A 27,315-nucleotide genomic window follows, 5' to 3' on the forward strand; every position below is an offset into this window, starting at 1 on the left:
GAAGACTGCACAATAGTGCAGTACTGTCTCGGGTATAGTATCTGTCTGTGATGTACTTTGTGCTGTCTTACTTCTCCCTTGTCCAACTTCAGAGAGATTAAGGAAAATGACAGGGGGTTATTAGGTAGGCCAGTTTCAGCTAACAAAGAATCTTTGTGTATGATGACACCCATCAAGGTATAGCCAGTGACGCTTTCAGTAGAACTTACCATTATATAGAACACTTCAAAATTACTGCTTCAATCACAACACGCTGCAATGCTGCCTAAGTTATTGTAGTATGTTATGCTATAGCCTTTATTTTGTTGTGGTTGAATTCTATTATATTTAGCCATCTGAGAGTCCATACACATTGACACATATACACATAAATTACTTAATTTGCAGCATACCAATTCAAACTGAATGGAAAATATAACCAAACTGGTACATTCTATTTCAATTATGTTAACAAATCACTGACCAAGACTTTTAATGGGAATTGCATATTGTTGTTCCGTCTTCATTTAACATAAAACGTGTGTGAAGCGTTAAATAAATATAGGTTCAAGTTCTACAGCATTACAGGCAAGCACAAAACCAACTCAGTGACATTCAGTCATGTTGGCTTAAGGGTACTGTCTGCAATGCCTTGCATTCCTTTACTCAGAAATGTTGAGGTCTTTTCATGGAAGGAAATTATGGAAGAAAATTATACGAAACTGAAACAAGAAAGTGTTCATGCAATATAGTTCAAGTGTTTCTCCAAAACAACTGAGCCACCACTTATATTTAGACAAACATCACAAACATGTAAATATTTCTCCCAGTCAAAACGTATAGTTTGTAGCACTGGTGACACTGGTAAGGTGACTCCCCCTCACTCTCCTCCATAAAAAGAGCACATACTTCGAATGTTCCACAGAGTCGAAGAGCCACCACAGCTGGAGAAGTCTCTCATCTGTCAGGTGAGTGCACAGTACACCTGTGTAGCTGTTAGATCACACCAGTCAGACAAGTAACTCCTCAGTGAGGAATGGTTGTTGGTTAACCCTTAAAGGTGTAGGTTTTTGAACGTTCTAAGTTCTGCAACAATTGAAGGTTCTAAAATTCTATGTTGAATTCAATGAACCCAGATATTCTTTAGAATGTTAATTTCCCAACACTCCACTCCTTTAAGGGTTAAGGGTTTCTGTCTTTTGTTTGAAAAAACATAGTTTGACAATGAAAAAAAGTAAACGATTCTAGACTGTGGTCTCACAAGATACAGTAAGAGATATGAAACTGGCCAGATATTTGTTAAACGTGTCCGTATGTGCTTCAAGTGAATTTGAGCTTTGTAAGAGACCAAATACATTCCCAGTGTAAAATCTGTTGTGCGTGTATTGGTGTATGTGGATAGGATTAGTGTACCAGTGGCAGTCCTCTCCTTGGAGAGAAGAGTTAGACTTTTGTTATGTGTGACACACTTATTCATTGGAAATAAAACATGTGTCCTCCTACTATTTGGATATCACTCAGCAGAAAGATAATGGTGTTCAACAACCAAACTACTGTACACCAGCCTGATAAAGTAGGTTTAATGGTGCAGTCCGTGATAAAATACTCCTTACATTCCTCTGACTGAAGAGTGAGTATATTAAAAAATAGTGGGGGTGGTGGGGAGGAGGCATAGCAATACCAATGGTTCATTAATGTCTTGGGCTGAATTCATTCACTTCGTTATATTTTGTGCCCCAGTTACCATGGATTCAAGGGTATATGTATGTGCTCCAAAGCAATACATGGAGAAACTGAATGATATGGGCAAATGGGTAAACATACACTTAATTAATACTTAACATAATGCAGCGTTCAATGTATGTATCATATGGTATTGTGGCATAGTTTTGTTTATGTTTGATTACCCCTCTCTCTCTCTCTTCCAGAATCATGGACTTTTCCTAAAGAGGATGAATCCTTATGTGACTAAAGATGTTCTTGAGGCCCACTTTGAAAAATGGGGGACGGTTCTAGTCTGTGACGTAAGAAAGGCACTTCAACTTTGGGGATGGGGGTGTAATGTCATGCAAATTCATTTTCAATCTCTTGAAAAGAGTAAAATCTCTTCAATGCCAGCTGATCTCCTGCAGGTAAAAATGGAGTGCACCACAGGCTTCCCCCGAGGCCTGGGTTATGTGGGTTTTGCCAATGAAGAAGAGGCCGATGCAGCAGAGGCAGCAGGGCCCCACAAGCTGGCCGGCATGGAGGTGGACATGAGGAGAGTTATCTGCCCAAAGGTCACTGTGCAGAATCAGCTGTACTACTTCTCTGACAAGGTTTCTTCTATTTGTTTCTGTTCTTGTGGTTCTTTACTTAAAATCACTCTCTCTGCCAACAGAACAACGACGATATGACATACGTGTCCCATAGAAAGTCTGGCATGGCATATCTGCTAGCAAGCAGCAGCTGGCTAGACTCTGATGAATGAAGGCAAGGTCTGCGTCAATGATTCAAAGGAGAATTCCCACAGTTGTTTACAGAGGACAGAGGATGAAAAGCTAATATTGAACCAAGAAATGTGCATGTCCTGCACAGTGCAGGAAGTCCGACAGTTATATTTTGTTACAGTAGCCATATGTATTCGGCCGTGTGACCCTTTATTGTTTGCATATTATGGTATTTGTTTATTTTCATTAGGCTATTGATCAATGATATTGCTGACATTATTGTTTATTATTGCTATTGTAACTATTGTACTGTTTTTATTTGTAAGTCGCTTTGGACAAAAGCCTCTGCTAAATCATATAACCATAGCCAAAACCATATGAAAGGTTTGTGAATTTGTGAGTGCAATATCTTCATTTTGTTCGATTCTGACTCAGCAGAATGACCTTGGTGGGGCATAGCAAACCAGACACCAGCCTAAACCATTTGTATCCATCCAAGGAATAAACTGGGTCCATTTTAGGTCCATTTTGTGATTAAAGAAGTTTAATGCATGTGACAAAAAAGGCCTGGGTCACCCTGGACTGTGTCCTACATGTTGTAAGTGTAAATAAAAGTAAATAAAGTAATCAAATAACGTTGTATTGCATTTTGCACTATTTTGCACCATAGGTCTAAAGGCACGTGTTTTGTATTACCATACTAAAGATAGTGATGAAAAAGAAATACGAAGAATCACGTTTACTTGGCAAAGGCACGTGTTTTGTATTACCATACTAAAGATAGTGATGAAAAAGAAATACGAAGAATCACGTTTACTTGGCTAATGAAAAAAAAAAGCAAGCAAGCTGCCTTGTCTCGTGACATCAACAGTTTAAGCCAATCACGAAAAGGGACTGATGTCACGAGCGACCAATGAATGTAAGCACCGGTAATATTTGAACAACAAGCCTTTCGTGAAAACATACCAGTATCGCTAACGTTAAAGTAATTTAACATGGATGCTGTTAGCGCGGAACATACGAAACTATACTTTTATGAAAATAGATTACAAACTTATTCGGGATGGCCATTTGAGGAGGACTGCATTTGCACTCCGGAGAATGTAAGTAGCCTAATAACGTTCAGATTAAAAATGATTAGCACAGCAAAATAATCTACGCTGGATATCAGTTAAAATAGTCCAACGTTATGGGCATATTTTAACGTTGTCAATACTTTTGCTTGTTTGTGTTGTCCATAGCCAAACACCCAAGATTAAACGAGTGTTCTGTAATTTCAACTGACTAGCTACTGATTGCAACTCCTGAACGTCATCCGATCCGTTATTATGGCAGATAACGGATGGTGTTGCTGCTAAACATAGTCAATCTTAATATTTGCTGTCAAAGTCAGTGTCACCTATTCGATACGATTTAAGATAACATTAACTTGAACTGTATTGTCCCTAGATGGCTAAAGCTGGCTTTATTCACACGCCCACCGAGAATAGTCCGGATGTAGCGCAATGCTTTTTCTGCTACAAAGAACTGGAGGGATGGGAGCCTGAAGATGACCCAGTGTAAGGAACTCGGTGGCAATTGTCCATGACAAATTAATTAATTTCCATGAAGATGCAATGAGTCGTGTACAAGTGTTCTAGTATGGGGAATCGTGCAATTTTAGGAACGGTTCATATAGATTTTTGCAACTGGTGATTTTTTTACTTGCTAGGACCCCATTGAATACAAAACAACCTGTTTCCAATTTTTTTTCTTCATTTTCAGTGCCAAAATTCAAGATGGTGGACAATATATGCAGAAAAATAATATAAAGGCTTAAAGTGGTCAATTTTTTTGATAAATATACATATAATAAGGTAGACAAGTGAGATACAGACTATTTACAAAAGATGTATTGCATCATTTGCCAAGAAATTTGGAGAAAAATGGGAAAAATAGAAAAACATTTAAAAAATCTGCATTTTGTTTCATTATTGAAGAGTTCAACAAAACATTGTCACTCAAGTATTTATCCTCACCACTGTCACTGTCTTTTTAATATTGGTGCACATCTCCTCAGAGCCTTCACACCTGCAAAGTTGTGTGAATGGTAAGTTGTTACTCTTGCAAGAACACCTTCTACTGCATTGGCTGGCAAGACAACAGCACTTCACAAGCTCCACAACAGCCTGTGGTGCTGGTGGAAGTTTTGACAGAACAGGAGCCCATTGCCCATCAACAATTTGCCTCCATCCCAGTGATAGTGAGTCAAGAATCTTTGGAGCAGGCACTGTATCTTGTGCCCAAACATTTGCTTGCCTGTGTGCTCTCAGAATTTCAATTTCAACTTAATTTCACTTATAGAGCGTCAAAACATTACCCATGTCTCATGGCGCTTTACAGAGTGTTAAACATTCAGACAGAGCCAATGAGTAACAGGGGCGAGGAAAAACTCACAAGAACTCGCAAGGGCCTGACCCATCTGCCTGGGGTCAGTTACAGGACAATAAGGTCTATATACAGAGAATAGAACATGATATTTAGAGCCACCTGAGGTATATGTTACAAAGTGGTTAGATGGTTACATAACCAGTATGATAATGCATGAATCCTATTTAGTGTTAAGTTCAAATAGTCCAGTGTAGGGGATGAATTGTCCATAGGGATTAGGAGTTGTCATCGGGCAAGTAGTGGGTCTCTAGGCTGCGCGGGTAGGAATCCGAGCATGGGGACGGCAATAGACGATGGTAGGACAATCATAGGGATGGGATTCCCTAGTTCCCGAGTTCCACTGAAGGGCTTTAGCTGTTTGAAAACCATGTTTTGAGGAGCTGACACACAAATTTCTCACATCCAGCTAACACGTCTGGAGATGGATGAGGACCTACTACAAGCCTACAAAGTGTTAATGACATCATCACGACTTGTTTGACTTGAAACAGAAACCTTTCCTTTCCCACGGGATAAACAGTAAATGGTGGGACAAATGGTTGTCTTTCAATTTCCTGACAGGATACAATAGGATACCCGATAGGTCCACCGACTCTATGCACGATGTGATTGGCTGGACCGAAGTTGGGGTTTTCCACCTCACAAGCCAACGGAGAGTTGCTAGACTACCCTGGCTAGAAATTACATTTGCTGCTGCTAGGGTGCGTCAAGATTTCTAGGCCGAGATGTCTCTTTTGTTGACGTTCTCCAGTGCCCATGATAATGAGACTGTCTTTGTTGATGTCTGGTACCCTGCGAAGGGCAAGCACCAAGACATCTGTGTGACGAGTAGATATGTGGGGTTTTGCCAAAAATGACTTACTGCTACTGCCACCTTTGTGTGGGTGAACTGTGACTGGCAGTTTAGATAGTTCAACAGCTTTATGAGCAAGGTAGAGGACGAGGTTGGCTTTGGTTTCCTTCGATCCCGGAAAGCTTTAAAGTCTCTGATTGGTGTAGTCTTGTATTTTGTATCCCTTATCATGAGCTTTTTCCCATTGTATCGACCTGTCTCGTCCTGTCTTTCATGGAGTTTGTGATGGTATAGTTGTTAAATAATAAGTAGCCTATATGTCATTGTAGCCTCGTGCCTCACTTTCAACATTTTCAAAGAAGCATTCTGCCAGATCTTAGCAACAGTTTATGTCTTTTTTCCTGACAACCATCTCCTGCACAACAGCCATGCCATCTATTAAGATGCTATCCAATGTGTGTGTTAATTGCACTGAGCTACTCTCTGTAGATTGTTCAGATGATGCTGTTTCTGAAACCAGTCACAATTCATGGATGAAGGCAGACTTAGCTGTAGTGGGCAGCATTAGGCTTGCATATAATCAACAAATTCATATGTTCCCACAATTTCCTGCAAGTCCTGTTAACAGAATTATTGAAGACCAAAGAGCTCATTGTGGACTTCAGGAAGCTTTCTATCTGAGGAGGCTAAAGAAGGTCCACCGCCTCCTCAGATCATGGTGAACTTCTACCCCTGCACCATCAAGCGTATCCTTACCAACTGTGTCACAGTTTGGTATGGCAACTGCTCTGCCCACGACCGAAAAGCATTGCAGAGGTGGTGAAAACAGCCCAACGCATCACTGGTTCCTCACTCCCCTCCATTGAGGCCATCCAGTGATGCTTGCATAAGGCGCACAGCAGGTTCAGAGGAAGCTTTCCTGCAGCTGAACTCTAGCTCTGCATCCTGGTTGACAACCAACCTACAAAGCCACCCCCGCCCAATGCCTCCTTGCCTGTGCCTGTTGAGGTGTCCAAGACCATAGCAATCTTGACAGGGACAACAAGGAGGCAGCCCCCAATGTATGTTGTTTATACATTGTTCACATTACATAGCCACATTTATTCTGCTCTCATAAAGTAACTGCTAACATACACTGCACATATTTATATTACTCTAAACCTCTCTACCTTATATAAATCAACTGTATACTACTGTCTACACTGCACTACATTTCTTGACCTGTCTATGCACCACCTGTCTATACTTTGTATATCACATTGCCCTTTTCTTTTTTTTTTTGCACTTCTGGTTAGACGCAAACCACAGGAAACTTTTAAGTCAATGTGTTTTTCTGGGTATGCCAATAAACAGCATAATGGTGGTTACACCAATCACTGGTTGATAATCATGACATCTCATGTCACCCATGGTCATATTTATTACCTAAGTCATTCAATTTTATTAGAAAATGTATGTATATAATGATAATACCCAACATATATCCAATTAAAATGTTTAAAAAGGCGATTATTTGCAATTTTTGGTGATATATCCGCCATCTTGGATTTTGGACCTGTGCAGTCTGGGAAAAAATTGGAAACGGGTAGTTTTGCAAACTATAGGGTCTGAAGAAGTGGGTTCTGGGGTCTACAAGCAAAAAATCACTTGCTGTATCTTCTCATCACAGGTCATGTTTGTGAATTTCTTTTGTAAAAATCCAGGTAATTGTTCTGTTCCTAAATTGTTTGATTATTCAGACTGTGATGTTGCCTTTCTTATTCAAATGGTAATTTCCAGGAAGGAACACAAATCACATTCCCCTGCCTGCAATTTCATCTTGCTAGAGAAGTCAGTAAATGAACTCACAGTGGAAGAACTACTCAAATTGCAGAAGGAACGACAGAAATATCTCATTGTGAGTTGGGTTTTGGATTTTTTTTGGAACAGTTCGTAAAAAGATAACTGTCTATATTGAATTTTGCTATTTTTTGACACCACTCAAGTCCAAGTTTACTAGATAAAAGCACTCCATCCATCCAGACCATCTAGATAACATGCCTAAAGGTCTGTTGACCCCCCACCCCCCCATTATTGGTTTAGTTTTCTGTGCCAAACCCATTGTAGGTGTGTGAAATCAAACACGTTGTCATGCTTTCTACCATCATTGCCAAATATTTGCATTAGAAGTGGAAAATCTAGCAACTAACATCAAGCATCAGTTGCTCAGTCATGAAATGCTGGTCATTTTTATATTTTTCAAATTTCGTTAAGCCTTTCTTATTTAGCCTTTCAGTTTGTTTGTTCTTATTTCTGTTTGGGTTTAAGTAATACTGAATAATATAGAATACTGAGATTTTGCAAAGAGTGTACCATAAACTATTTATTTCTTCCTTCATAGAAAAAGACCTGCAATCAAGTAATTGAAAAATTTGAAGAAGCTGCGAAAAAAAGAAGAGGGGACATTGTCAAAAAGGCAATAGATGTATGAGCGGGTCATTTGCGCTGTTGATTTTGTTTTTTGTTAGCGGCGTGTTGTCTATCTATGTCCAATATTTGTGGAACTCCCTGTTATTTTATTGTTGTGTATAGTAATCTATGTAGTCATTGTTAACTGCTTACACTTAAAATAATTTTTAACACAATGAGTATCTAGGTCTGGGAAGTAACAGGAGCACTTGTATTTTTCCAGAGCTGATATTCTATGTCATTTCTAGCACTGCAAAAAAAAGATTGAATCTGCTCTTTTGCATGGTTATTTTTTTTTAGTAAAAAATTGAGCATATGTGCAGATTCAAACATTACATTGCTTGAATATACCATTATGTTCATGTTTAAGAAAGCTGAGTAAAAGACTGTCTTATAGCAATACATCTATAGAACACTACCACATGCGAGTTATAAATTAACAATCAATGACCAGCTTAATCGTTATCGCCATGTTGACTCATACCTACACACCTATGCAATATGCACCATGTAACTCTCCTCTCAATTTTAAGTATCAATAAAATACCTATTATATACTACTAATAAACTATTTATTAATATCTTCCCTCCCAACAACATTCATGTCTTTAACAACTATGTTTATGTATGTCTATTTAACAATTATGTTTATGTCTTTGCTCACATGGTCTTGATCATTTGTAAATAAGTTGTTCATGTTCATATCCCAGATAGCCCAGTGTCAGATATCAACGTACACATACTCCTCCATATCTCTATCCCCTCATCTCTGGGAACCAACCTACAAGAGCATCAAGAGTCCAGACTGTGTGACGTCTAAAGGTTTTTAAGACCCAACACTTTGTCCATGGAACATGAGGTTTATTGAACACAAGTCGATTATATTTAGCATGCAAAGGAATGATCTGTTACAATTTGGTCACATAATAAAGAAAAGAACACTGAAGTGGAACGCCATGGTGATAACCATCTGAACAGTGCAAGACAAACCATAGGCAACTTTTACAACTAACTATGGTTATTATAACATCAGGCTTCATGAGATACAATACAGAAAAGGCAAAGATAACTAATATACTGAGAAGTGTGGTATGAGTTTCTGATATGTTGATGAAGATGAAGACAAATAGCTGTCCAGATATCTGTGAATTCTCTACATTTAAGGTACCTAGAATACCTTCATTCCATTGTGAGATGATGAACAGGTCAAGGAGTGATAGATGGATGAGGTTTATGTATGATTAGTTGAGAAAGCATAGTTTCTTTGTGTAGGCATTTGATTGATTGAGTGTCATACACCCATGGCAGATGTTTTTAGGCTCCTCAGTTTGTAAACACATCAAAAAAGAAAAAGACTTGTCCCTGAGTCCGATACAAATATTATTCTTATCATTATATAATTGATTTGATTGCTTTAATCATGGGGAAGCTAGACAGACCTGATTTACTGATGCAATAGAGAAAGGAGGAGGTCCGAAGGTGCATTGCACTTGTGCAAATTCAAGGGCCATACCACCACTGTTTACAATGGAGTAGGAACTTCTAATGCTCTGATACAGCATATTGCACTTGGATCAGTATCCAGTCAGTGGCACTTTCTGAGAAAAGGCACTGCTGTAATTCACAAATGAACTGGAGCGTCGTTGATGAACTGATTGTATTGACCGTAAACACAACCTTCAACACACATGGGCAACACATACACACATACGCTCTGACACACACACACACACACACACACACCTTCACATCATGCTGAACAAAGGCAGCCTTGGTGGAGTGCTTCTGGAAGCTTCTATCTGTGATTGCGCTCCTGTTGAAACTCCACACAGATTTTCCAGGTGTCCACACACTGGGCGAGGAGGATCCCTTCGGGGAAGAACTGCTCAACCTCCGGTGGAGCGTCCATATCTTTCCTCTCGATGTAAGAAACCAGTGTGTCCTTCAGCCTGCAGAGGAGCACACATTACAATGGCTTACACTCAACGGCATGTAGAACACACGGGAAGGCCGCTAAACTAAACAACTGACCAGCAAACCCAATGGTACTCAAGGGGAAGACCACACAAAAGTGAAAGAGTTTCTCTTGTGGGGACGGGTGCTCACCCCCAGTTGGGCCGGAACAGCTCGGGGTCCCGCAGACCCTTCAACTGCAGCTGCAGGAACTCGTGTATCTCCAACAGGAAGCCACTGGCCCCGCCCTTGGACAGATAACTAATCAGCTGCTTGCGTCCCTCTTCATTCAGTGGCTGCTTGTAATCGTCGGACACTCCAACAAATGGGTCCTGAAACATATTGAGAGGTTTGGGTCATTCTCTCCCTCTGCCTCTACTTCTCTCTCTCTCTCTCTTCCTCCAACACACACACACACACAGAAAAGCTTACCCTCTTTAGGCGAAGCATGCTCTCAGACTTCAGAGAAGAGAGGAGTTGCCACAATGCCACAGCGTGATTCAGGCTGCACCTACTCAGGGCCTGAGAAACACAAAATACACACACACACACAATCAAGGCATGAATATATAATGTGTGAATATGTATATACTTATATACTTACGAAACAATATTTACATTGGGACTATGTGTGTGTGTGTGTGTGCACCTTGAGTATATGTGGTGGCATGTGGTCTCCCATCTGCAGCACCTCCTGCAGGTATTGTCCGAGCTGCATGTGGGGGTCAGCTGCGGTGGTGGCCAGGAAACCGAGCGCCAGCTCCACCGCGCCAAGGGCGTCACACACCTCACTGAAGCCACACAGCTCACCGGCCACCCACGTCAGCGTCAGGGAGGGCAGCGGATCCTGGACACATTAACACACATGCACACAACAGAGGTCAATGGTAGAAAGTGTATTTTAGATCATTAAGATAACCAATACCCACATACATTACTGGGTGCAAGTCTACTTTTCTTTAGCAGAAATCACTTCAAAGGACTCTTTTGAGAACAATTCCAATTTTAAGTTCATTTCAAAACTAGTCTATGCATTTATTCTGGTTGCAAAGACTCAAGTGTTAAATAGTTTGTAATGTTTGCCAACTATGTGACTGATCAATGGCAAATATAAATGTCTCACCTGTGCAACCTTTCCTTTTACGTCCCTGAAAATGTTTTCATAATTTCGGTCATGTCTGTTCACCAGTGTTGGTATTCCCTGTGAGAAATGAGGAAGTGAGATATACTTTGAAGCATATTGAAGTATTGAGTGTGTATTGTGGTGTCAGACACAGAGAGCATTTTTGCTTGTGGAGATGGATGTGTATCGCACGCTATAAATGTGTGGGTGAGTGTGTGGGTGTACAAGATATATTGAGTTTACCCTGTGTATCAGAGAGAGAGAGAGAGAGAGAGACAGACACAGACACTCACATTGAGTGTGATGCGGGGCTTGCCCTGCAGGAAGCGGGTGAGCAGCTGCTGCTGGATCTTGGGCAGGTCGTAGTCGGGCAGTGTGCCGCCGCCGCGCTCCACGCTGTACTGGCAGTGAGACAGGACCAGGGGCAGCACGTCCCGCTCCACATCGAACCGGATCACGTGCAGCTCACACAGGTCGGCTGGACTCACCGTGTAACTGCCGCACAGACAAGATGGGAGTGAGAGAAAGAGAGAGAAGAACAAAACAAGAACAAACAAATGAAAAGGTAAGTCAAAAGCAGGAGGCATTTTTACAAATGCATATTTGTGTGTGCTTTCCTGTGTGTGTGTGTGTGTGTGTACCTGGTCTCCTCCCCAGTGTATTTGTCTGTGGTATACACCATGTCATTGTGCAGTGCAATCAGGTAGCTGACAAGGGCGGTGGAACAAAGGCCTAGTCCTTGTCGCCGTGGCAACAGCACCTGCAGGTCACTGTTCATGTCCAGATCTTTCTCACAGAACTCTGGTGGCAGCTGGATCTCACCTACACAAACACACACACACGTCAACACTGAAGCTCAAGGCACAATATATTAGATATGATTACTTACTAATTAGGTGAGCATACAACACATCTAAAAGTATTTCCATATCTATTTACCATTGGTGGCCAAAGATAATCGAAGTTGGTTCCATGTCTTCAGGAAGATGGATATGCGTTTCTCGTACCACGCAGCTGTGTGATAAAGTGAGAGAGAGAATGGTTTTAGGACCCGAAAGATTGAGTACAATCTCTAGTGACTGAGCTTGTTTAAGCACCTCGTCGTCTCCGGTCCTGAAGGAACTTGGAGATTGTCCCCACTGTCAGGTCTGGAGAGTTCTGGAACTTCTTCACCAAATCCCGCTGCAGCACAAGGATGTCTGGCAGGAACCTCACCAATCGCAACTCCGGTTCCTAACCAATCACAGTGGTCAATGTTAGTCCCTTTCAGACATCAGATATGTGTGTTTGTGTGTGTGTGTGTGATATATATATATATATATGTGTGTGTGTGTGTGTGTATGTATGTGTGTGTGTATATATGTGTGCGTGTGTATGCATGTGTCTGTTTGGGTGAGTGTGCATGTGCATGTGTGTGTGTATATATGTGTGCGTGTGTATGCATGTGTCTGTTTGGGTGAGTGTGCATGTGCATGTGCATGTGTGTGTGTATATATGTGTGCGTGTGTATGCATGTGTCTGTTTGGGTGAGTGTGCATGTGCATGTGTGTGTGTTGCCTGCTCTCTCACCTTCTGTAGGAACCTCCAGAGCAGAGGCAGTGTGTCGCGACCGTCCTGCTGCTCCACAATGTGGGCCAGCGTGGCCAGCGAGAGCCGCTCCCGGCAGCTCCACACGGCCGGACCGTGCACGCCCGAGTCCTGCGGAAGCGAGCGCAGGAAGAGCCGCGGGTCCCCGAAGGTCAGCCGCATGACCGGGTTGCAGCTCACGCGCTCGTCCTCACGCAGCAGCACACCCACCTCCTGCAGACGCCTGTCCAGATGCTGCAGAGAGAGAGAGAGAGAGAGAGACAGAGAGAGAGACGGGGTAAGACAGACAGAGAGAGGCGATGGAAGTCGTGAAAGCCAGGGAAAGAGGAGAAAAAAGGAAGAAAAAATATAGAAAGATCTAATGCAGCTCCATGTCCTGGAGTCATGAGCATTTATTTAACAGCCATACTGCCGCAAGACACAGTCACCACAAGCAACACTTTGCAGGAATATTTCATCTGTTCATACAGGTAGCCTATGTAGTATTTTCATATGATTTGTTTGTTTCTTCCTTCCATGTGCCCGATTGAGAGAGTATGGGCTGGTTGTGGTCATCGGCTGTATGTGTGTACCTTTAGCTGGGGACTGATGATGGTGTTGGCCACAGCAGTCTCCCATTGGTTCCGCGCTTCTTTAGTGGAGAGACGAGGGTCATAGTTTGCAGGCCCTAAGTAACACAAAGACACATTTGAATTAGATTTCCACTAGCCATGAGGCTTGCATGATCACAAAAGAAAATGTATCAACTATTATAACTTAGCAGGAATAGAAAAACTGGCTCCAATTTATCCACCCATGACAGTATATGTGTAGGAACCTGAGCAGAAACTTCTAGGTTCTTTTTTTCTACTTGATAAAGTGTGTAAATTGCTATACTGTTTAACTAGGCATTAAAATACCAAACACCAGAGGATGTTTAATACCTGACAACATGCATAAGAACAGGGCGTGTGTGTGTGTGTGTGTGTATATGTATGTGTGTGTGTGTGTGTGTGTGTGTTTCTCCTCACAGGCTGCTGGTGGGGGCTCTAGCAGGGCGTTGATGATGAGGTGTGCGGACGTGGTGGTGTCGTCCGCTCCCTTCCCCAGCGCTTGTGTCAGCTGCAGCAGGTCTATCTGCAGGTGAGCACTCACAAACGCACCGCAGTCTGGCACGGCTGGAGAGATGAGCGCCGCCAGAGCCTGCACACACACATACAGCAACGGTTAGGGAGACAGGCAGCGAGAGAGAGACAGGCACAGAGAGGGGAGAGACACATAGACACAACAACAGGGGGGAGATGGCCAGAGAGAGAAAGAAATAATTGTGATTAATACATTATTCCTACTATGTGTGTTGGAGATAAATCCAAGCTTTTAGTCTGTATATTGTGCTGGTGGGCATTTCTAAGGTGTTGTGTGTGGGCTTCCATACCTGTGTGTTGTTGGTGGCTCCCAGCATCATGGTGGCGTGTGTGAGGAGACGCACCAGGGTGAAGGGGGCGGGACTCATGTTCTTAGTATCCTGCATGTCCGGTTGATCCCGACGACGCGGGTCACCCAGGATGTGCCCTGGCCTTGTGCGATCGCCCCTAGATATATGAAACACACACACACACACACACACACACACACACACACACACATTACAGTGGGCAGTGCTTCGACTTGACCAGCTTCACTTGTGGTCCGCGAGCGGGATCACGCGGTATCACGCGACTTCAATTTGTATTTTTCCAGTGATGCTGCAACGACGATGCAACAACCCAAACAACCGGTAGATGTCTCTTGTGAGCAGGGTGTCTCGTAAAAAGAAATGGAGCCTGGAAAACCCTACACAGACTTCACTACAGACTTTAGCAGACTGGTTTAGAAATAATTTAATCGCCAGAAATATGCCTACCCTGCCCTAATAAAGAAATATTTGGTTAACTGCGAGTGAATCCCGTTTGCAGCCGTACAAGAAACGCAGGACAAATTAAACATTATGGTTTTCTCTGAGTGCAACGATGATAGACGAACATCATTTGGACAAAAAATAGAGCATATTAACCTCCGTTGCTCAGCCAAATGCCTTCCTGTTACGTCCTGTTATCACGGAGTTACAGGCGATAAACGATTTTTGATGGTCAACCAAGACATAGGCTATAGCCCAGCAGCAATCAAGATGAACCAAGACATAGGCTATAGCCCAGCAGCAATCTAGGGACTGTTCGTTATTTATTGAAGGGGCCACCGGAGGAATTTGGAGTGCTTCAGTCAAAAGTTGCATGACCCTCCCTTGCCTGCTAGAAATTGTTTAATGACCCTCTGACAGAATTGTTAAAAAAGACATGACCCTCCCCTGCCAATTGTCGCTGTCTTCCGCCCGCGCTGCTTTGCGCCACAGCCACACACTGTGATAACGTTCTTAAATCAATCTTTCCCGTGAGCTTGCATGCTACCAGTCCTTCCTTTTCAAATGTATTGCGCCTGTTTGCACAATTTCACAAATAATCATATGTGATTAATAATATGACAAATAATCCCTGTGCACTGGGACCGAAACAATGCATGCCAACTTTTTCCGTGTTTATCACGTATTTTAACTTTCCCCCGCTGTCTTGCCGTTTTAATGTTTTCCTGTAGAATATCCCATATTTTAATACTCTCATAACATTAGCCCTGCCATCGGGCCTGTCTCTGTGTTGCCCTGTTGCTACCCCATGCCCTTCCAACAGATATCTTCAAATCATCGTTTTCCTTGCTTGAAGGCGAACTTAGAGTGATAACCTATTTAAGTTTAACGGCGTGATTGTCGTGAGGGCACGATTCATTGGCGCTTGCATGTTCGGCCTTATGTCTACGTGCGCACCTGAGGCTACTACGCTACTAGAAAAAGAATTTCCCCTGTTTGTTTGTTCACTCCAAGTTGGCCTACCATAACTTACCAACTCTGCACTGTAGACCCTAACTGGCTATTTATATTTTTCTGTGAAATAAGCAAATGTATTTGTTCAACTTTATGAAGCAGAATTACGCACTAGGCTACTTGGAACATAACACATTTGACAAAGGACAGATGTATGTAATAGTGACAAAATATTAACTTTCAGTGTTTTACGATGTCTTTGTCACAGGGTAGTTTTTTTCCCCATGCTAGGCTACTGTCAGTGACTGCCGTAAGAGAAGCGGGTTCTGTGTTTCGTTCATGTCAGTGACCAGGGCTGCCAACTTTTCAAAAAACCTTGGAGTGAGATTTGGTGGGGCCAACCAAAATTTTGCTGCGGAAATTTTTGTTTGGCTCATTCAGCATTATACCGTACAGTAAAAAAAAAACGTACATCAGTGGTTCTCAGGTGTAGGGACCAGGCATGGACGGATTATGAACTTTTGGGCCCCTGAGCCCACATGTATAAAGGCTCCCCACTAATTGTCGCATAGGTGGAAGGGGGGTTTGGGGGTCCTCCCCCAGAATTTTTTTAATTTGTTTGATGTGATTTCCTGTATTCTCGTGCATTTTAGGGATGGCCAATACTAAATTCAATCAGATTCATAGCCTACATCCTGATGTGATTGATATTGAGGCAATGATTCCATGCAAAGGCTTGGGCTTCAGGGCCCCCTGACACCTTGTGCCCCTGGGTCTGGGCCCGGAAGGCCTGTGCAGTAATCCATCCCTGGGACCAGGGTCCTAAAGTAAAATTAACATTGGTATCAAATGGATCTAGCCTACTAGTAGGACCATGGGCGTCGGAGGCATTCTGAAAATGGGTGGGACATTTCAGTGGGGGGTATGGGGTCCTCCCTCAGAATTTTTTTTTTTTTTGACTAGATGCAATTTCCTGAATTCTGGTACATTTTAACAGGTTATTTAGATACTTCTATATAACAAAATAAAAGCCAGCCTACTGAAATTAATCAAAAGTAAATCATGCATAATTTAAAAATAACTCGATAGGCTACTTGGCTACATAATAAGGTTTCCATTACAGCACCATGAGCGTTCAATGAACGCATGAAAGGATGGTTTGTTTGAAATCCCAACACTCTTTCAACTATATAAGTAATGGTGATCATCAAATACCTCCCCAGATTTCAGTGCCCATCAGTCCCAACATTTAACAATATAATCAAACAGTCCAAAGGTAAATTAAATATCAAACTAAACCCGAAAATGTCATGCTTTTGAAGGCCTACCAGTATGCCAGCTCCAAGAAAACATGTCTCAAAATAAAACTTGCATAAGAAATAAAGGGCTGTCTCAAATACAATCCTGCCCCTAAAGGCCTGTACTTTGTCTTAAGACCCTGGCCATAATTTGAGGATTTACAGTATCTAAGTAGACAAACTAGCTTCAGATATCCAACAGAGTGAATACTTAGAGATTGTGCAGTCGCTGTGGTTAGTGACGTGATGCTGTTAATGGGGAGTTTTACATAGCCTAGCGTAAACCTATAGGTTATTATTTATTTGGCTGCACCTATAAGGCTTTTACCTTATCAAAAGTGAGGGGACGACTGATCTCTTCAACACTGCAGGGGATTTGGCTTTGTCACTGTGTGTGTGACAGCAGAATGGGAGAATCGTGTAACAAAAAAAAAAGTTGAGCGATTCTGGCATAAAATGGGAGAATCCAATGAAAATGACAATGAAGCACTAAACAGATGCTGAAAACAGCACTGGTATTTCGCACGCCAAAAGTGTGTGTGTGTGTGTGTGTGTGTGTGTGTGTGTGTGTGTGTGTGTGGGGTCCAAACTAACACTAACAATTTTAAAAGTGGGTGGGTGTTTGGTAAGAATTTAAGAAATGTTTTTATATTTTAACTTTTAAATGCATCAATCAGGTGCACTTTCAAAATAAATTCTGAGGTCAGACTTGCTTATTTTTATGGAAATATTTGTGCTGTAGCCTAAGCTATTTTGCACTTCAGAATTATGACCATGCATACACAGGTGGAATAGTTATGGATATTGCAATAAGTTCACAACCACAAAAACATATGCTAAGCCTACATTTCACAGTTCAGAAACATTTCAGCACTCCGTGAAATTATGCAGAAGTGGTCACCTGTGTTATTCAGCTAGTTCATTTAAGATAATATATTGGTCATTGTAAGCCTATAGCCTACTACATGCTATTCCTTTTCAGGATGTACCCATATCTGCATGATGTGAATGTTTGCATATGGCTTATGTCAGGCTTTTATATCAATATTTGTGTCTCGTTATTTGATTTTTCTTCATATTGCATTAATGTCACTAGGAAGCATGCAAATATAAATATATTAATTTATGTGTGTAAGTGGGATTAGCTGGAACCTGACAATATAAGAACCATGATAGTGGGATAATCTATGGCTGAGCAATTTACAAAAATGTATGTAGGCCTACTGACAAATAGTTTACATTAGAATACATTATAATTTCGTCCCAATGAGGCTATGTAGAAATGTGTTGCAATTTCAAAACCGGATTAGGCTACTCAGGAACCACTTATTGCACAGAGGAATGCTTTATATCCCTCAGTATTCAGTAATGTTTGCGTTTATTGTGATATTGGGTTTGCCACGTGTTGTGTGAAGGGTTAGTGAGATATTAAACCGAGAGTAATGGGTGTGCACTGTGTGGAAAATGCAAATATGATTAGCCTAAATTGCATGTCGGTTCAATGATAATTTTCTCGCGAACCATTTATCACAGTAACTTGGCGCTAATATCATTGGAAAGCTTAGATTCCGTTTGTTCACATGATGTGTGATATCATATGTATAGGTTTAGTTTAGTTGAACCTCATCTGCCAGGTATTTGACCTACCAGGTTGACACTTCAGCGTGAAAAACACTCAATAATACTCAAAGCATACCTGAAGCCGGGGAAATGCGGGGGAGATGCGAATGGGATGGCTTCTGAAGTAGCATCGCAAATGAGAGAAAATTTAGAAAATTCCACAGACGGGGTGCTCTTGAACCCTCTCACCGTCTCTGAAAGCATAACCGTGGCTCAACAGGTAGATCTATAGTAAGGCTAAACTCATTTTTCAGGCATCTGACCGACCGGGTTGACACTTCAGCGTGAGAAATCGGGGGTGTGGCGTGTGAGTGTGTGAAACTAATCAAATGCGTGTGTCTCACGGCCAATGCGTGAGAGTTGGCAGCTATGCAGTGACTGACGCGAGAGAAGCGGGGTCTGTGTTGTGTTGCGTTGCGTCCACAGCTCTTCAGTTCTGACAAAGCCGAAATTACTCCTTTTGAAACAATGAGTGCGCTCGTTTGTATGGTTATATTGCTTGACAGGGGGGGATCCCAAGCAGCTTTCAGCCATAAGGCTACTTTGAGAACATTTCCTAATTCACCCGACACTAATATTCAAAATGTTGAAAACTATTTCGGCATAGCCTATGAGCCGTTTAATTAAATGTAATGTTAGTTGTAAACAAACGGGCTACTTGGTGAGGCTTGGCCTCACAGATGCGCTCGTGCCTTAGATTAACTGACCACCCGATTCACGTTGACTGGAGGGCGGGGGGGGGCCATCAGACATTTGTGCCCAGTTAATCCGGCCCTGCCCCCAACAAATCACACTTTCCCACCAGCTGTGACAGCTTAAAACAAGTCGAGAGGACTCCTAACTCACAGACCTATTCACAAACCGGTTTTGTGGCATTTCGCCTGTTTTGAAATCCTATGCGGCTACAGGAGCTTCCAATCGTGAGGAAGCAATTTTGCATTGTAGGCATAACTAACATGTAATAACGCCATCAACAACAACCAAAACTAGGCTACTCATTGTCAACATGTAAATTAAATGTAACATTATTGTGAATCAAATTAAAATGTTCTCTTTTGCAAACGTAGGCATAGGCATAGTAACAGATTAATTTAATAATGTTACAAAGATACTACATCAATCCGTATATTTAATTAGGCTACTAGGCTATTTGTTTTGCCTTACTCTTGATTCATTTAGGCTAGGCCTTTTTATTCAGTTATTCATCATCTTCCGTCCTTCTGTCGCATTCTCAGACCTGTCACCTGCCACTCATCGTAAGGGAGGTGTTTGGAATCATTCCCGCGTTACAATCATCAGCCAATCAAGGTGGTCACTTCAGTCAAGCTTGTGCATGAGTAATAACGTCATCCATAGCAACGAAGACTCACTCACTCCCAGTCAAAGATTCTAGAGCGCTCAGCTCCAGAATCGGAGTTGTCATTTTCCCTTCCTAAGAGTAGGTCTGAAAGGCTTTGTGAACAACTTAATAAGAGAAACTCCTAGCTAAAATCTTTTATTGCTATTTAGGAGTAGCCTACTCCTAGTGGTAAGATAAAAGGCTTTGTGAATATGGCCCCTGGTGTCTAACCCAATGCATAGCCCATTTACACAAAATAATGGTCGAATATTAGGCTACTGATGATCATTGTTATTTAAGAACATGCAGTGCGCATAGGGCACCAAAAACATCTTGCTTGTAAAAAATCATCATACCGCACATTATGGCGGGTCTGTTATTTAACCTACTTACTGTAGGCTGCGCAAACCACAGGCCTTTATTTTGGGCAAGCCTGCATTCGAGGCAGGCCTTCTGTTGAAGAATTTTATATAAAGCCTGCGCTAACAGTAATCCTCCTTCCCCTGATACCACAGCTGTGGATAGTGTGGAATGTTCAAGTAATAACACAATCCAATGTGTGTCTCAATTGTCCCCCGCTGACCACCTCACACATTTCTCTAGATTTTGCAACGACCTTACATGACACAATGCCATAAAATGCCAGTTTTTAGGACACAGAATAATGTTTGTAATGATACCAGTCAGGCCTACGTTCAACAGTAACATAAGTGTAATGAGCTATTCATTGTCGAAGGTGCATGGTGAAGTGAAATTCTTACTTTGGAAAACAAACATTTGCCGATATCATTGGATAGGGGATAGGCCTATTTGTTTATTTTTTTCGTAGCCTACAATGGCCAGTTCAGACAAAGCCGAAATTACTAATTTTGAAACATTTGTATGGTTATATTGCTTGACTTAGTGTGGGGTATAAACAAGCTGAGAATTTAGCGGTGTCACGTCTGCCCGTCACAGACGTGGGGAGTTTTTTATTTTATAACAGTTTTTTATTTTACTTCTTATGGAATAATTTATTTTTTCATTTTTATAAAGGCTATGTTTGAATGCTGTTGGAACAAATAGTAGTTGATTATAAAGGCAACTTTCTGTTGCAATATTCTGTGTGTTCTGGACTGCAGGTAACTTGTTAAGCCAGTGGTTCTAAAACTTTTTCTTTCATTCCCCACTTTGATCAAGGAAGCATTGACTGATGATAGTGGAGATAACGTGTTATCCCAAGGCCTTTGCAAGTCAGCATCTCCGACGGTAGTCTACCCTATTAAAAATTTACATTTTCGATGTCCCAAACGGAGAGCCATACTTTATTGTTTTAACGATCTCTATGCTACTCACCAAAATGTAGGCATGGGAACATGATGAAGTAGCCTATCCAACTGTCGTGTGTCGTGTTATTGTGATTACGAGCCAGTGGTTTTCAAACATTATGCGTGACTCGGACATCTAACGAAATGCAACAGACTCATATCGTCCTCGCATTCGCAAAATGAGGACATACAGACTGCTCAGATAACGGGTGTACCTCCAGTTATGCACGGTTTTAGTCAAGTCATTTAAATGTGCTGGTGAAACAGTTGTGTACTCTGTTGTTATTTATCCCTATTCACCCACGCCGTCAATTCTGTGGCACAGTGCGTTAAGGCCGGCTGATGACAGTTATTTTATTATTAGTTGCAGTCCCCTGTCCAAGAGTTCGAATCTGGGTTAAGCCCATATTTTGAGAAATGCTGAATAGACCACAACCAATTTCAATTCTTCAACACGGTCACCGTTAGACTAGAGGGGAGAAAGAATGGGGAAAAGATCTGGGCACAGTTCTTCCAGAGCTTAGTGCCAAGTAATAAGCGTTAGTCGAGATGTTTGTGTGAATGAAGCGAAGTGTATAGGCCATAGTGTGACATCGTAAACCAATGGTGTAGAGATGACGCATACAGGGTTTTATTTAAGAGAGCCTACGTTTGTATGTAGGCAATTTATATTCACAATACTTAGGTCTATTAAAATAAATAGTATTTTATTTGTATTGGTTGTTTAGAGTAAAAAAAAATAAATCGGTCGGTCTTAACGCAAGTTTACAACCAGCAAGTCGGTCGGACTAAAAGGGGAAAAAATAAATAAATATTTGGAATTGGGTTCTAAATTGACAGGGTCGGTCGGGTTTCTGACAAGCGAAAATATTTTTAAGGATGGGCTGGCAGTGTTTTTTTGCGCGTCTGCAGAAGTCAGCCAAATATGAATGTAATTCTGCGGCATAAAGCAGATGTATTTGTTTATTGTACAGAAAAATAAAAATGACATGTCAAGCAGTCAATTGACTACATTGCAGTCAAGAAGTAGGGTAAATTAATTTACGACCAAAACGTGGGTTATAGTTGTCTAAGCCTCTATTGCATAGCCTGTTAAAAACGGTCGCCAGATAATATTAAATCGGCAACAACATTGTTTTCTGCAGAAGCCTACCCAAGGCTACAGATTCATTCTGAACAGTTATTTCTCTACTGGCTCAATTATCACACAAGACACTGTTTTGATTTGCATAGTTGCGTTACCCCCAACACTGACAATAATATGTAGACAGCAAATTTCGATTTCGATTTTCGTTACCACCGCGTAGTCAAGCCTTAAGCCATACCCAAGTAGCCTAAATCGAGGTAATGTTTAATTATGCGTGATTTATTTTGTTATTGAATTCGTAGGCTGGGATTACGAACAATTATGGCAACAATTATGTTTAATGGTAGATCCTGCTTTTTCAGAAGGGGCGGCAGGCAGAGCGATGTACAGTGGCTGAAAGTGGTACTAAAGCTTCAGGCAGCTTCACGCCTCGTAATGCGCGAATGAAGTGGTCATTTGAAAGTGATGCCCACTGTACATAAAGACCAGTAGTGAAGAGTACATTAGACGGTAAAATAATGTACTAAAAGCATCTGTAACTCACTGGATCCCAGTGACGGCGAAGCCTCTGACAGGCATGTGATTCTGTCCTCCGATCTCCGCGTTACAATCTGGACACCGGCTCACTTGCATGGGCTGACCGCACTGAGGGGGACAGACCACAGCACAGTCATCAGTCAGGAATTACACAATCAGAGCATCAACCTCAAACACACATCAGTCATGATATGAGCAAAGTCAAGATCAGGAATAATCACCCAAGATATAAAGTAAAAAAAAAACAAGTGATAGCTCCAGAAATGAAAATAAGAGTAAATATCAAGGCACTCTGTAGCATGCCTTCATAAACAATGTTGGGAGTGCACCAGTGAACTTACCTCACCCACGGTGCAGGGGTGTCCATTGACGCAGGCTATAGAAAGAAAAGAAAGAACGAGTGAACACATGTGGAATGGAACCTTTTTTTGGCACCTCCATGTTAAAGAAACAGAGGTCAGCTCAGTACTTACAGTACCACTGCAGCTGCCCCAGGGCCTGCTGGGCCACATGAAGCATGTCATCAGGCATGGTGGGGATGAAGGCTCCCTGCACAAACACAGACCAGCACGTCTTTACTTTCACAACAACATGCCTTTACTTTCACAAGAAGTCAACATGCATTGTGTGCTTTCCAATAACTAACAGAGGTTCGTTCAAATTCGGCAAACGTTTGTGGTGAACATGTTTTCTCTAAATAGTTCAATTTGAACAATTTGGTGTTAACATTCCATTGTAACAGTGTAACTGCATTGTTACCTTCGTCAAGCCCACGTCCAGCTGCACTGTATGTTCGCGGAGAACTACCTCCTCAGACTGTTTGCAAGTGTTTGTTAACGTTCGCCAAAAATTGAGGGTGAACAGAAATCTGTTTGCAAACGTTCGCCTATGTGTGCGAATTTGAACGCACCTCAAGTGTGTTCTCTGTTTAAAAACACGCTAGGAGATCGCTTCCTCATGTCTAGGTCTATGCGTAAACCACAAACATTTGTGTGGGATGGTACAGGATGGTTGGTTGGTTTGTGTGTGGTGGTACTGTATATTGCATGCAAACCTGCATGTTGATGGGGGTGTGAGCGAGCTGCTGGAGGGGAGACAGCACCTCATGGTGGCCGCAGAGGAGAACTGCAGCCAGGTGCACACAAAGCTCAGAGACCATGTGCTCGGCTCCAGGGGATCCCACACGGACGCTCAGCGCTCCAAGCTGGTTCCTCAGCAGTCCGACGGCAAACGCCTTCTGCTCTGGACTGGCCAGGAGGCCACACTTACCTACGAAGTCCTCCAGAGCCTGTAATTGCTGAGAGGAGCACAGGAGAAGAGACAGAGAGACTCCTAAATCTGATACGCAATTGTTGGCATCAGAGAAAATAGCATCTGCTAAATGAATAAATGTAATGAAAATGTAAATGTATAAGAGGCACCATTCAACTGAACTTGAATAGCAGCCAGAGCCATAGAAAGAGAGAGTTGAGACACTCTTTGATGTCACTGCCACAAGATCAACAGTTCCAAAAAACCTGTGCTGAATTGCTGTATGGCGGAAAGTTGGGATGTATTTCTGATGCTGGAGGGAGTAATCTAGTGAATCATTGGCTACTGACCAAGTGAGATAATTTTTCAGTTCCAAAACTCTCTCCATAGCCCGGACACTGGCATAGGAAAGCTTTTTCCTCTCTCATGGGAGTGTCGCCACTCTGTTTTCTCTACCGCTCTGGCTACAGCGTAAGCGTGAGAGTGTGTGTATGCGTGTGTGTTACCTGCTGGGACGGGTGCTGGTTTGCGTTGTTTGCTCTGTAGAGACAGGTGACCTCTCTGAAGAGTGCCAGGAGCAGGAACACACTCCTCTTCAGTGGAGGGTTTCTGCAGCCCTGCAGCAGATACACACACACACACACACACACAGTCAAAAGATCAGCCACACACACACAAATAGACAGAAAAAGCATTTATCTTAAGCTCTCACACACACACACACAGTCTTACATCACAGGCCTCTTGTATCCTCTCCATCTTTCCCTCCATCATGGCTTTAGCGACGGCGTCCCTGATGCTCTTATAGTCACCTTCACACACCAGGAACAGATCCATCTGCCCTCCTTCCGGAGTCTAAACACACAACACAACAGTGTTACGTCACATCAACAACACAATGGGTCACAGCATGACCTCATTAGTCACTTCATATCATGATATATACAGCCATACTACTTATCCACACAGACCATTCAGATACAGCACTTGATTAACTTTGATGAAATATATGACAATAGTGATAACTATTTCCACATAATTACCACCATCATTAAGTGTACAGCCATCACAGTCATTACAAAAACAAAAGTTATGGAGTTTAGTTGCAACCCTAGCAGTGGATGCTACATTATCTGCATCCCTGGCCCACACACACACCAAGGATGGAAATTAAATATTTTGTCCACCTGCCACTGTGGCTGGTGGATTCCAAAATTTACCAGCCACTGAACTTTTTCACTGTCCACTAGAGATACGGTATGAAAATGTGATTATAGTAACCTAAATGATCACGGTTATCGGCATTATTGCAAAACAATTTAAATGCGCTGAATTTTTCTCCAAATAGGGCTGGGATAAACAATTATTTTTTAAACGATTAATCTAGAGAATATTTTTTCGATGCATCGATTAATCTAACAATTCATTTTTTCAGTCCGATTCGATTAGATTATCTCCCCATTAATTCACTAATAGCAACTTATACATGTTTATTTACACATCTGAATGAAAAAAAAAACATGAATTCTTTAACATTGCAATATATGTTTATTGCTCTTAAGATTCCAAAATAAAAGACTATACAAGTGCAAAGTAATGCATTCTTAGTCAGAGGTAGCATTCAATGAAGTTCAGTAGTGTATGTCTAATTGCAGTGCCATTTTGAGAGTCATTTTAATCCTTGCAATTAACATTAACACAGTTAAAAGGCTGCTGATGTGTGGATGCAATTCATAACGTAGTTAGTTCAAATAACGGTTCGTACTTCTCCTTTGGACAAGCACTTTTGAGTCTTGGAAAACACTTTTCCATTTACATCGGGATTTTGAAAACATTCAGAGTCAATAAAATTAGCCCTGCATGAGTAACGAATAAGCAGCTGCAAGTAAGCATGCTAAACTTGACACCCAAACAGTATTCTAACGTTAGCTTTGAGATACTGCTTGATTGCATACTGTAACTTAACTTAGTTTAGTCTCCTCAATGTACTGTGTTGTGATAAGACCTTAGCAGAGTTTACTTTAACTTTAATTCAGCAGTTTTAATGCTGCACATTTGCGCAGCATGGTCACGATGCTAAGCGGATTTAATTGCAATTTAGCCCACTGTGTTCTATGCAGTGCTTCTATGTGGCAACAACAATCCTTCAACAATCGTGAATATTTTGTTAAATGCACATGCAGAGGAGGAGCAGCGGGCTCGTTACGAGAGAGAGCGGGCGGGGCGAGGAAAGAGTCAAAAAGTGACTTAATAATTCTATCTTTAATTTAAATAGTAGGCCTACAACATAGAACATCAATGTGTGGTGGCCGGTTTTGATTTCGTGGTACCCAGCCACAGATTAGTCAACGTATGGAAAACACTGAAGGTGTAAAATAAAAAATATTTAGCAGCACACGCTATGCTTGGCCGAATCGACGCCATATTTTTTGCGTCGGCGTATTTTTAAGTCGACGTCATCAATTACGTCGACGCGTTGTCCCAGCCATCTCCAAACCTACCACCAATGCTGGACAGAACTCAAAATTGGCCTGTCCTCCATGCACAGTAACAAAACTAAAGGTCAAAAAAACAGCATTCATATTCCATGTGTCATTAAAGTGGTGTATCTTACCACCACAGTGGCTGATAAGTTGACCAAATTCACCCGCATTTGGCTGGTAGTGGGTGCTAATTTCCATTCCTGACACACACACACACACACACACACACACACACACCTGGCCCTGAGCCTACCTGCTGTAGGACCTCTTCAGGGAACATCCAGGGGAGTTCGTTTGCGTTCAGGAGCGTCTGAACAAACTCGGCTCCGTGGCGACTGCGGATCTTACGGATGAGGTAGACACGGTACCAGTCATTCTTGCTGCGCACACACACACCCCTCACGGCAGCTATGAACGGACCTGTCCATGATGGAGGCTGCTCTGGACCTCCTGCAAACACACACACACACACACAATATATTGATCGCAGCATAACGATCCCAGCATGATCAGATCTTGCTTTAGGGCACAGAAGGAATAAAGCAAGACTAAGATGGGCATTGGCTAGAATGCTGTACAAATAGTCTAAGCAGACACAACCACAATAGGCCCAAATATGACATACTGAGTATGTACTGTATGTACCAGTACACCAAAATAATTCATCTAGTAAAATTCCTGAAAACAAATCATCATTTTTCATTTTGAATATTACATCTGGCCAACAATTATTTCTGACTAAGCACAACAATACTTATAAATGTATAATTAGGCCACTGCCATTTGTGTGTGTTTGTGTGTGTGTGTGTGTATCCGTGTGT

The 27,315-nt window shown here is 41.9% G+C and overlaps 3 protein-coding genes across 5 annotated transcripts in view; 2 read left to right on the forward strand and 1 right to left on the reverse strand.

The window, feature by feature from the left end:
- Positions 1-743: 743 nt before the first annotated feature.
- Positions 744-3,040, forward strand: LOC125296675 (heterogeneous nuclear ribonucleoprotein A3). The gene is made up of 4 exons (XM_048246713.1): positions 744-947; positions 1,908-2,003; positions 2,112-2,258; positions 2,360-3,040. The coding sequence occupies exons 1-4, from the start codon at positions 894-896 to the stop codon at positions 2,447-2,449; spliced, it is 387 nt and encodes a 128-aa protein (XP_048102670.1). The 5' UTR covers positions 744-893; the 3' UTR covers positions 2,450-3,040.
- A 269-nt stretch (positions 3,041-3,309) lies between these two features.
- LOC125295500 (baculoviral IAP repeat-containing protein 5.2-A-like) lies at positions 3,310-8,593 on the forward strand. Its single transcript, XM_048244771.1, has 4 exons — positions 3,310-3,511; positions 3,858-3,967; positions 7,411-7,528; positions 8,012-8,593. The coding sequence occupies exons 1-4, from the start codon at positions 3,404-3,406 to the stop codon at positions 8,099-8,101; spliced, it is 426 nt and encodes a 141-aa protein (XP_048100728.1). The 5' UTR covers positions 3,310-3,403; the 3' UTR covers positions 8,102-8,593.
- A 330-nt stretch (positions 8,594-8,923) lies between these two features.
- rnf213a (ring finger protein 213a) overlaps positions 8,924-27,315 on the reverse strand; it is a 61,452-nt gene continuing 43,060 nt past the window's right edge. For all 3 annotated transcript variants that reach the window (XM_048244770.1, XM_048244768.1, XM_048244769.1), the window contains exons 48-67: positions 26,748-26,944; positions 24,744-24,866; positions 24,518-24,628; positions 23,815-24,057; positions 23,234-23,309; positions 23,102-23,136; positions 22,768-22,868; positions 14,157-14,313; positions 13,753-13,924; positions 13,315-13,409; positions 12,725-12,976; positions 12,253-12,388; positions 12,095-12,169; positions 11,797-11,977; positions 11,449-11,650; positions 11,156-11,233; positions 10,682-10,879; positions 10,465-10,554; positions 10,186-10,364; positions 8,924-10,028 (exon numbers count right to left, since the gene is read on the reverse strand). In XM_048244770.1, the coding sequence (XP_048100727.1) occupies positions 9,875-10,028; positions 10,186-10,364; positions 10,465-10,554; positions 10,682-10,879; positions 11,156-11,233; positions 11,449-11,650; positions 11,797-11,977; positions 12,095-12,169; positions 12,253-12,388; positions 12,725-12,976; positions 13,315-13,409; positions 13,753-13,924; positions 14,157-14,313; positions 22,768-22,868; positions 23,102-23,136; positions 23,234-23,309; positions 23,815-24,057; positions 24,518-24,628; positions 24,744-24,866; positions 26,748-26,944 (2,855 nt within the window). In that variant the 3' untranslated portion in view covers positions 8,924-9,874. The remainder of the gene's footprint in view (positions 10,029-10,185; positions 10,365-10,464; positions 10,555-10,681; positions 10,880-11,155; positions 11,234-11,448; positions 11,651-11,796; positions 11,978-12,094; positions 12,170-12,252; positions 12,389-12,724; positions 12,977-13,314; positions 13,410-13,752; positions 13,925-14,156; positions 14,314-22,767; positions 22,869-23,101; positions 23,137-23,233; positions 23,310-23,814; positions 24,058-24,517; positions 24,629-24,743; positions 24,867-26,747; positions 26,945-27,315) is intronic.

This window comes from Alosa alosa, chromosome 6 (assembly GCF_017589495.1).
Source record: "Alosa alosa isolate M-15738 ecotype Scorff River chromosome 6, AALO_Geno_1.1, whole genome shotgun sequence".
Classification (NCBI taxonomy): Eukaryota; Metazoa; Chordata; class Actinopteri; order Clupeiformes; family Clupeidae; genus Alosa; species Alosa alosa.

Coding starts and splice junctions, on each gene's coding strand:
- LOC125296675 (XM_048246713.1), top strand. CDS start 894: ATGTTCCACAGAGTCGAAGAGCCACCACAGCTGGAGAAGTCTCTCATC. Junction 948..1,907: donor AGAAGTCTCTCATCTGTCAG/GTGAGTGCACAG, acceptor TCTCTCTTCCAG/AATCATGGACTTTTCCTAAA. Junction 2,259..2,359: donor GGAGAGTTATCTGCCCAAAG/GTCACTGTGCAG, acceptor CTCTGCCAACAG/AACAACGACGATATGACATA.
- LOC125295500 (XM_048244771.1), top strand. CDS start 3,404: ATGGATGCTGTTAGCGCGGAACATACGAAACTATACTTTTATGAAAAT. Junction 3,512..3,857: donor GCATTTGCACTCCGGAGAAT/GTAAGTAGCCTA, acceptor TATTGTCCCTAG/ATGGCTAAAGCTGGCTTTAT. Junction 3,968..7,410: donor GAGCCTGAAGATGACCCAGT/GTAAGGAACTCG, acceptor GGTAATTTCCAG/GAAGGAACACAAATCACATT.